The 11,080-nt window shown below is 37.8% G+C and overlaps 1 protein-coding gene across 1 annotated transcript; it reads right to left on the reverse strand.

Moving 5' to 3' along the window:
- Positions 1-2,191: 2,191 nt before the first annotated feature.
- Positions 2,192-7,522, reverse strand: tmem135 (transmembrane protein 135). Its single transcript, XM_032532847.1, has 15 exons — positions 7,276-7,522; positions 6,642-6,769; positions 6,079-6,171; positions 5,859-5,892; positions 5,691-5,756; positions 5,194-5,240; positions 5,035-5,076; positions 4,773-4,943; positions 4,617-4,686; positions 4,358-4,525; positions 4,011-4,074; positions 3,787-3,863; positions 3,183-3,281; positions 3,021-3,088; positions 2,192-2,853 (listed from the first exon to the last, which is right to left on the reverse strand). Exons 1-15 carry the CDS (start codon positions 7,411-7,413, stop codon positions 2,718-2,720), a joined length of 1,401 nt encoding a protein of 466 aa, XP_032388738.1. The 5' UTR covers positions 7,414-7,522; the 3' UTR covers positions 2,192-2,717.
- Positions 7,523-11,080: the final 3,558 nt, after the last annotated feature.

Below are 11,080 nucleotides of genomic sequence, written 5' to 3' on the forward strand. Positions count from 1 at the left end.
AAAAAAGATGGATCAGGTGGACTGTGGCAATGACTTCTTGAGCAATATATTTTGTGGTTCAGAAATTTGAATAATTTGCAAATGGTTATTAAAAGCAGTCTTGGAATTATATGGATCTGCAAATTTAGTTTCCCTTGCATGGCAATTCATCATATTACAAAGACTTGGCTCATGTAGTTACATTTGTAAACTTAGCAGTTTCTTAACTTAGAAGCCCATTCTCTGATGAAATCCTTTGACATTTAAACAGTTTCTGCATTAAATAAAGGGGCACATATGTATTTTGCTGAAAACAGAAGTGGAAGAGACGCCAGGTATCTGATTGCCACCATATGCCAGACTTTAAGGACTAGTCATCACCGTGACTGCAGGGTGGTGGAAGTAATGAATCCTTACTTGTAGCTGTACATCAATGTAACCAAAATACAGTCATACTAATTCCTAAACCAAAATAATTAAGTCTAAATGAGTTTGCAGGTCAAAGAAAGTCAAACATTATGCAACACGTGCACACAATATGGAAAAACAGCAATCTCTGACCAAATGTCTTCAAGCTGTAGCTTAAAATATGACTATATGTTTCTTATACATTAGCTTTTTAATACACTTACAATTTAAGATCTCCTTCTAAAATAAAGCATGGGACAAATATTAGGTTAGTGCTCTGCATGTATTTTAAATGCATTTTCTGATTTAATGTCTCAACATGAATGAACCCAATAACCTGATTTCTTGTGTAAGTAAACATAGTCTGTGTGATTTAATAGTAAACAAACATTTCCTTAGCCTTGTACTCCTGATTTATGTCTTCAAGGTAATTTCTGGTATTTATACCACTTATACAGTAAATTATCTTGTAAACTAAAATACAATACACTTTTTTCATGTTTCATCATCTTCTCCACAAAAGTAATTTCCAAATTCACCATGGTCCCTGCTGCTTCCTTTAACGCATCATCTATACAGTGGTGCTCAAAAGTTTACATACACATGCTTAAGTGACTACAAAAAAGGAATAAAAAATCATGTTTTGGAAATTTATTTTAATACCTAAATTAAAAAATGAGTAAATCCAACCTTTAAGGACACCAATTTTTTTGTGAATGAATAACGTATTGTAAATAAATAAATGTTCTTATTTAAATACAGGGGTCATAAGTATACTTACCCCTATGTTAAATTCCCATAGAGGCAGGCAGATTTTTATTATTAAGGCCAGTTATTTCCTGGATTCAGGATATTATGCATCCTGATAAGAGTCCCTTGGCCTTTAAATTAAAATAGCCCCACATCCTCACATACTCTTCACCATGCTTAGATAGGCATGGGATACTTTCTATAAAATCACTCTCAATGCAAATCAAACCAGGATTAGTCTAACTGAATAAACCATGCCATCTCTAAGCATGGTGAGAGTATGTGATGATGTGGGGCTATTTTAATTCTAAAGGCCAAGGGAACTTTATCAGATGCATAAATCCTGAATCCAGGAAATAACTGGCCTTAATAATAAAATCTGCCTGCCTCTATGGGAATTTACACAAGGGTATGTATACTTATGACCCCTGTATTTTAAATAAGAACATTTATTTATTTACAATACGTTATTCATTCACAAGAAAATTGGTGTCCTAAGGTTGGATTTTACCTCATTTTTTAATTTAGGTATTAAAAAATTTCCAAAACATGATTTTTTTATTCCTCTTTTTAGTCAACTTAAGCATGTGTATGTAATTTTTTGAGCACCACTGTATGGGGGCTCACTCTATTGCAATCATTATTGTCAAGTGTAGTTTTAAAAACAAAAAAAACTAATATGCCATTTGGAATTGCATACAAAAATAAGCTAAAACAAAATAAATGTAAGTGGTTTAAAATGGTGAATTTCCACCTCTGCTTCACATAATAGACCACAACCTAAATGCATCTCCCATTGTCAATATTTAATAAGGCTACATAATTAAATATATAATCAGTTATACACAATTAAAAAAAGAACACATTCAGAAATCATCAGTGAGTAATGATCAAAAATTCTTAAATCAGATATCACTGTACCTATTTCAAAAAGTTAGTGAGTTTCACCTTCTGTCGTGAAAGCAACCAAATAACCAAACTGAGTTCATTCAGTACAAACCTACAGGCAACTTGCAAAATTAAGAAACTGTGAAATTAAAAGGATAAAATGAAAGTTGTTGCAGCCAAAGCGAAATAATTTTATTTTCCAATTATCCAATTTTAGTTGTATTTGTGATTTGAGTGAACTAACCCTATAAGGTGATCTGCTTTGTCTACTCCCAACCATACATTACAGAACAAATTATTGTCATACAGCCAAAACAAAATGGTCAATATGACAAAATATATATAAATCATTTAAATGGATGTCTTCTCATTAGTCTTGTAGTGTGCTGTTAAAGGTTTCATTAAAACTTCCATTAATATATGTAAAATGTGTTTCATTTAATTTACAAGTTACCTGTTTTCATACAATCCCAGTCAGTAAATGTGCTTGGGCAGCACCAAACTTGACACTCGTGATGCCCCGCTTTGGACAGATCTCTGGATTTCTCCCATCTCATAACACGACATCAACACTTCTGAGCTGTTATAACATCTTTAACAAATGATCCTTAAGGTTATTCAGAAATAACAGCCAAGCTGTCCATTTCTTGTTGAGGTAACCCTAAAAGCCCCTCCCACAGCCGGGTCCCAAGTCAACCCAGTTGGATGTCGGCTCCCGGCGGTAACACCGTGATGTAACGAGGGTCCAGTTTGGGTACAAAGCCTTTAAAGTCCCTGGAGGCTTGAGTCCCAAAAACATCGAGCAACTGTCGGTTCATCAGAGCAAACCTAGGAGTGGAGACAGAAAAGTAATCTCATTACCGTAATATAAAACACAACTCTCACTAACAGATTATCTTAACATGGACAGAAACAGTCTGACTGCTAAAAATCTTAAAAGACAAAATTGTATTGAAGTGGTAAAACCCAGATAACAGTTTCCAAACCATACACACCTGCCCTTAGTTAAACGCAGCAGGAACTTCCAGTATGTAGGCCTGAGGTTCTGCACTTCCATCACAGCCTGTGTAACAGGAAGAAGTCCTACATTATATCCTTACTCAGCAAAAAAAGTGTGTGTAAAGCATGTTTATGTTTAAATTTTTTTTGTCACTTACAGCTTGGAAACAGATAGCGGTGGAGATGGCATATATGACCGTGTCTGCATGAGGAAAGTAAGGGAACCGTCCGGCCTCAATGCCTTTGAAGTATATGGTCTAAAGAGAGAGATTATTACATGTGCTGTTAATGATAAACTGCACAGTACAAAATATTTCAGATAAGGAGACATGTTACAAGCGTGCAAGTCTATTTTCTGCTGTAGTTGTTCTGGCAATCTGAGCACATAAGAACTACGGTCATGGCATGTCCATAACATTTCTACAAGGCTCTAGTGTGAATAAAAGCAGCCACATTGCCAGATGAGTAACATTTATTACCGACCTACTGCATATATTTACAGTGGTCAGGTTACTAAAGTGTGTGTAAATGCCTTAGTAACTTCATTTCTTGAATGCATGTAAACATACTTGTATACACTTGGATATTTGTCTGGATTATGATGAACATGCGGTATTTTGTCAATAGACCCTATTTTTATATAATATTCAGTACATACTGTTAGTCTATCCTTGAGATGAAAGTTGAATGTTAGTGGGCATATTTTCTTGACAATGTAATTTGCTATGATTAATATCACTTGTTTTGGAGATTTTCTTTTACCTCCACCAGCTTAGAGAAGAGATACATGGATATTGTCGTGCTTTTGTAGAAGAACATCGAAATACCAGCCAGGAAGCCTTAAAAGACAAGGAGAAGGAGAAAAAGATTAAAATAATTTAAACAGATTAAATCAGCCGAGACATGGCGTGATGATTTCTGACACAATCAGGAGGAGGATAGCTCTACAAGGACTTTATTTAACAGTTTACACAATCTTGTCTCACCAGCTATCAGTGCATGGAGTTCATCATCAATGTTGCGCAGCCAGCGCAGCAAGCAGCTTGTTCCCTTATTGAGAAGAGAAAAAAACATTTTAAAACATTAAAAAAATTACTATATTATATCCACTTCAACACAAGAGATACTAACTTACGGACAAATGTGAAATGTTAGCAAACATAATACAACATTTTTTGAGGAGAACTCAGAGCCAGAAATCAGAGATTACAACTTCAAATGTGCCTAGATGTGTAGATGTTTTTGCCAACCTAAAAGCAAGAATGGAAGCAAGGAAGAAAAAAAGAACAGAGATGTCATAGAAAAAAGAAAACCTGTTAAGTATGAAATGTACCTTGTAGATACTGACAAAAGATCCAAGAAAGGCCCCGAGTTGGAAGTTCTCTTTGTTGTAGAAGAGGGAGGGGAGCCGTGAGGGTTTCGTAAACATGTGCCTGAATGCTGAAGGCACTTTAAGACAACACTGAATCAGGTAGCCAACGCTGAACATCCGGACAAAACCCTGGAGATTAAAAGAAAAAAAAACATTATTATTATTTAACAATATATTATTTGCGTATTATACATCCATTATCATAACAAAAGTGTCTTACTTTCACACAGTAGGAAATGCAGTTGTCTTGGTAATGTTTACAACATCTGTGCCTTGGACCCTTTTTGCATCTGGATTATTAAAAAAAAAAAAAATGTACACATCAATACTGGGCACTCTGTACTTTGTGTCAGTGTGAAGGTGTGTATTCTCTCACATTGACTCTAGCAGTTCCCTTGTGTGGGCTACCAGAGTTTTCCTACTGGAGCTGGGCCCTTCTGCCTGTGAGTCCCCTGTCTCCATAGCAGCTGTCCTCTCAAGGGGTCTCGTGCAGATCTGGTCTGCCATGACAGAGTGAGTTGGAATCTCTTCTTTTCCGATGATGAACCTGTCACAAAAAAATGCACACCGCCTCTGTAAGCTTTTCCAAAACACTTTTGGTCAATCTAAATCCATCAGTGGGAACAGGGACAACTCACTTTAATGCAGAGAATGCAAAGCCTTTGAGACCATCTTTACTCCTGCAACATAAAACACAACTTAGGTTAAGTCAAACTCTAAACATTCACTCTTGGTTTTATTATTTGAAGGCTATTCATAATAACCAATTGACCAATGTTTCACATTAAGAATTTGACCTGAAGAAGGACATGTAGAGCGATGCGGTTATGCAGAACAAGAGCACCTAATGGAAAACAGAGACAGTGGGCATCAGGACAAAGGGGGCAAAGGAATCGGGCCATTGGACTTATTTTACCCCCATGGTCCAATCTGACCTAAAGGATATACTGTACACCAAGTCATTAGGGGACACAAACTACTATCAAGGTTATTCAGACACACCCGTCAACTCATGCTGAGCTACTTCATAATGTTTACTGACACATAACACAACCTCTGAATGGCAACCTAGCTAGAGCCGAACCCTTGAAATGCTTCTTTTATCTTAAACATACACATGCACTTTTTTTTTAAATTAGGATTTTATATTTTATGTTTTATATTATATACACTATTATGATGGCCATTATGAAGTGATGTACAACGGGCTGTGAGAACACACAACACGCCTGACAGGTTTTTATAAGTTACTGTATTACCCCCCCCCCAACAAAAAATTGCCATGTAATCTTACCTCGCCATGTTTGATGGGTTTGACGATGCCTCGAGTCACTGCCATACGGAACAAAGTCTCAGTGGCCTGACAAGATTACAATGTCACATATATACGTTGTGTGGCAAAAGAAGATATATCTCTTTATGTATAACAAATCATGTTTAAAATGAACAGAGTAGCTCTTACAAGATTTGCCATGTATATTGTCAGCAGCCCTCTCCTGGCAAGGAAAGGGAGAGACATACAGATTGTCAGTATGCACAGAATCAATATTCACAAGGCCACACCTGATACTTGAGATGTACACAACAACTGCCATTTTGTGCAGTGTTGTACTTAGCAAATGTGTTTAAGAGTAAGAGAACCAAGAAAATTGTGTTGAAAAAAGAACAGAAAGGATTCTCACCTGCTCTTGCGCTCCAGGAGGATGGCAATATAGGAGGCAGGCAGTGCTGAGCCAAACCCGGCAGACCAGGAGTTGAACCCTCCCAACAGTTTCCTAAAGTCAGAAATAGTCAGCTTTATTTCAATGTTATTTCTCTTTTTCACCTGGAAAGTGGACTTAGTCACATTGTCAACATAGATCTTTTTTAAATCCTTTTTTAATCAAAGGGAAAATATTATCTAAATGTTTAGATGTTTCAGTTACTAAATGTAAATTTAACTTGTGTTTGTTTGCTACGGAAATTCCTGGCTTTCCCCTCTGGGGATCAATAAGAGTTTATCTTGTCTCATATTTACAAGAAAACTCCACAGGGAACATTTGTGCAACTCTGAACATGTTGGGGAAAACAAAAACAGCTGAGCCTGAGATAATAATGATTATACCATTTCATCTTTGGTTTTCAACGACAAACATGTACACAGATCCTCAGGCGTATCACTTTAGATTCTGAAACCCTTTGCATCTCTCGCATCTAAAACTACAACTGAGGTGGGTGATTGACAGTGTTTCTTGGACCAACTGACCTGAGAATGCAGAAGAAAACAATGTAGAGACTTCCATTGGTAGTGAGGAAAGAAGTAGACCACAGGATCTCTGGGAGAAGCTTTTTCAAATAGTAATCCTTCTTCCTTCTCCTTAGAACTGCTGCTATCTGCAATATAGTTGCGTTGCAGTCACTGTGGCAGGTGTTTACATTTCATCATCGCACAAGAGTTGAGACAAACATGTTGTGCAATTGTGTCATACATTCCCGTTGTGTCGGATAACGGTCTGTACACACCGTTATCAGATCCAATGCTTAAAGTGCACCAAAACTTGACCAACGACTTTACCCTGTAATCATCTGACGGCGTTTACTTATCAGATGTTTTTCAAAACTGTACAGTTGACTGCTGTTACTCAGCCAGATACTCGTGAGTGTAACGTTGCGCTGCATATCAACGTAACGTATGCAATGTGTTGCTTCGTTCACCTAGTTTGTGCATGGTTTGTGCACGTGCAAGAAGTTGAACTTAGTCCCCGAATGTCAGATGGCGACATGTCAGTTCATCTTTACGACGTTTTGTCAGAACCAGTTGGCCTTACATGGTTAGCTAGCTTACTTTAGCTTCAGAGACTCCCAGGTCTAAATATTGCAGGTCAAACAGGAAAACTTACCAGGTAAAGAGGTGCGTATACTTTGAAGGAGACCTCCAGAGCACCCTTGGCTATATCCACAGCCGACTGCACACACGACGGGTTCCAAGTATGACCAATCTCGTAGCAGCTATGCGGTATCTTACTGAGAGCGGCCATGTCTGAACCATGGTCTGTACTCTGTACGCTCTGTAACGCGCTGTCGTGCGGGTTCACTGTGAGCGGAGCGCGGCCACGCAAAAGAGCCGTGCACGTGCACGGTGCTGTCAGGACTGGACCATGCATTATGAATCAATGCTTTTTTTTTAAGATCAGTGAATGGTTGTCCGTGTCCAGTACAATAAGACCCTGGTAAAACCCTTAAGATTTACTCCACATTGATTTAAATATTTCATCAATTTCATGTGTCCCCAAAATTAGGAACATTAACTGAAACAGACAACTGACACAGCTATAATTGAAGTTGATTTGACATTATAAATGCATTGATTATTTTGGAAATTAAATTAAGAATAAATGTAGAAAGACACTAACGTTACATCTCAATCATCCTTACTTAAATTGATTTATGGCATTTAATTCATCAACGTTTACTTGGAAATTGCATTGCATTCAAAATGCTTTTGCTCTTTCTCTATCAGTTCTCTAATTTGAAGAGACATGGAGAGGCACATTAATCATTAAAACCAGAAGTAACTGAATCAGTGTAGAGATGGGATGTGTGACAGTATGTGAAGAGGTTTGGTTCTTTGCTGCAATGCCAACATCACAGGTTCAGTTCCCCCACCTGCCCACAGTGGACAGCACTTTATCTAACAAACCTACGTAAATTTGCCTAAATCTTCAACTAAATGCCTAAATCTCTTATCAGATTAGGTTTATTCTGACACAAGATGTTAACCATCGCTGTAATAAAAATTGTGCCCTGTTGGTGCTCAAGTGGAGGCCTGACAATGCACACACTAGCATGTTTTGCCAGTGTTTGGTGGTGTGGTGGTAGCTGAGGTACTACCCACATAATCTGGAACATTTTGTGAGACTGTAGGTTAACATAAAGTACAGCACAGACATGTAGAGCCAAAGCTTAAGAATGGTATGGGAATCTAGAATTTAGATTCAGTTGAGCTGTATATCATTAGACTATACTGTAATTATATGTAAAATTGTGTAGAAAACAACCGGCAGCCATTACAATTCCATCCCACATTAAAGTGCTGGGCTGGAGCCAACTGAGCATAATGCACAGATGATCTTGTTGAATAATGTGTTCTTTCTGTGGGTTTGGATTTCAGAGGGCTACAAGACAAAACTCAACTCCTATGTCCACTTGAGCATGGTGACCTACAAGCACATAAGAGAATAATAACAATGCAAGACTACAGGACAGTTTTTGTCTAATTTTCCTGTAGAACCACTATCCAACACATTTGTTTTCCATAATGTGCTTGGGGTGCAGATTGAACTCAGATTTTTTTGGCGATTATCAGATCATACCCAACTAAGCCAATGAGGGGAGGAAGACCAGAATGACCAGAATATGGTTGTTGCTTGTGAATTATCAATGTTTCTTGCATTTACTTTGTAGAGGCAGGTCCATTTGTTCACTTCTCTATAGTTGTACTGCTCAGAGATGGTCAGCAGGTGTCAGCCTCACCCCTTTGGTGTTAGGTATGACACAGAGCTTCAGGTTAACAGGTGTAGGTGCTGGGTTGACGGGGATGTGCATTATCAGGATAAACTGGCTCAAATTTGGCTCGTGTAGATTTATGGTCAAACAAGATTACCACTTGTAAAGTAACTCGTTACTTTATTCATGGTTAATAGGGTTAGAAAATCTAACTATTACGTGTTCTTTGATTTGATGAGGACAAAGAGAGGCTGAGGGTCCAGTTGGGAATTAAAAGGTTTATGAAACAGCATGATGAAGATGGTGAGACAAAGACAATACGACACAAAACATGATAACAATGCAGCTGACAGTGGACTTGATCCATACTTCTGGATGGTCCAATGAGGAAGGACATGGCTCTAAACTCTGCCCCTTTTGGGTCGTTTTCAGTCACAGATCAAAAGTTTCTATCATGTAAATGAGAAAATCTAACAAAAATGCAGTTAATCAACAATGTCTTGTCTTAGCCTAGTCAAAGACAGCTCGGGGTAGAAGACAGAAGGTTACTTCCTGGTTTGAAACAAAAAGCTTATTTTTACATGTTAAATGGACCTGATGAATTTCTTTAGAGTCAGAGTAACGGGGGAGGTGGGAGACAATAGTCCCGTCTTGACCTCTTCACAGAGACAATATTTTACTAACCTGGCTACATCAAACATAAACAGAGACACATTAGTTTCAAAACATTGTTTTTAACTTTTTATAACTCAACAATAGCCTACATCTTTTTATACTGCTTTATAGATCAGTTGTAAGTAGGCCTTGTAAGAACATTGTCCTCTGGCAGCTGTTTCCTCCAGCAGGACACTCTGCCAAAAACTGTCAAGAATCTGGATCAAAATAATGTATTAACTTTACTTGTTGGTTTATGACTGTGAACCCTAGAAGTATTTATTAATGTATCAGTTATTAATATGTATGACTGCATTGTTGCCAAATAAAGTAGATACATACCAGCCAGTGGGATTTTTCTCAACTCTGAAATTCAAGATGTTTTTATTAATGGCTTATAATTTATCTATAATCCATTAGGAAATTGCTTGTTACCCACTAGGCTAATAAAACCACCGCTGTACAACTTTAAGATGACTTCTCAGAAAATGTTGATGTTGACACTTTTTTATGATACTTGAGTCTGCATATTGTCAAAAGTGGATCAATTACCTTAATTTCCCAGTAAGCAATTTCAGTAACATTTTATAAGTAAAGCTGCAATCTGCAATTAACTTTTAAAAATAGATGTTAGCTAACGGTAGCTAGTGTTTGCTATCAGTAACTAGTCTTAGAATATGATACAAATCCATCCATCCATCTTCATCCGCTTATCCGGTATTGGGTTGCAATACAAATCAAGTTGGAAATTATGTTTGGCCAGGAAATGATTGGCTATGACTGAAATTCCATTTGTTATTGCATTTTAGCTTTTGGATTTTGCTGAGGACAACCTTTAGAATTAGGTCATGTTAGCTAATCCTAGCTAATATTAGCCAACGCAGGTCTTAGCATAAAAATCTATTTTGAACTGATGTTTGGTAGGGCATTGTTTGTATGTGACTGCATTTATTGCTTTTAACAGTCCAACTGGCGGTGTGCTCCAGGACCTCCAGCCGCGGACGAACCGCCATCAGTGGGGCTCGGCCAGCGTGGAAACATTGCCTTGTCCTGGGGCGAGGCCTCGGAAATTTTCCGTACAAAAGGTGTCACTGCAAGCTGATCTTTTCTGCCTCCTTTCTAATAAACCCATACACTTATTATTGGGAAATTTTGTGATGTGCTTTCAATGTAGGGAAAACATGATAGGCTAGCCTACAACACTGGACAAATTACCTTATCCAATCACTGAAAATCCTAGGCCTGGGCCACTGAAATTGTTTCCAAGTGTGCATATGTATGTTGATTTTCTGTTTAACTTAAAGTCAAATTGTCCTGGTATTTTCTGTTTTAGATGCTCTTACACAGCAGATGGGGACAGCCGCCGTCACACACTTTACTTTTGCAAAAGTGTCTTCGCTAAGACCGGGCATGATGGACTGGACAACAAACCACATGCCAGAAGACCACGAACTGTAAAAAGGCTAAAAAAGAGGACAAATAATGAAACAAGAGACTAATAAAATGAATTTGTTTTTTCCTTAAAAAGTGTGGTGTGGTCAGTGT

Source organism: Etheostoma spectabile, chromosome 13, assembly GCF_008692095.1.
Source record: "Etheostoma spectabile isolate EspeVRDwgs_2016 chromosome 13, UIUC_Espe_1.0, whole genome shotgun sequence".
Lineage (NCBI taxonomy): Eukaryota > Metazoa > Chordata > Actinopteri > Perciformes > Percidae > Etheostoma > Etheostoma spectabile.

Coding starts and splice junctions, on each gene's coding strand:
- tmem135 (XM_032532847.1), bottom strand. CDS start 7,413: ATGGCCGCTCTCAGTAAGATACCGCATAGCTGCTACGAGATTGGTCAT. Junction 6,172..6,641: donor GTTTTCTTCTGCATTCTCAG/GTCAGTTGGTCC, acceptor TTCTGACTTTAG/GAAACTGTTGGGAGGGTTCA. Junction 5,241..5,690: donor AACCCATCAAACATGGCGAG/GTAAGATTACAT, acceptor GTTTTCCATTAG/GTGCTCTTGTTCTGCATAAC.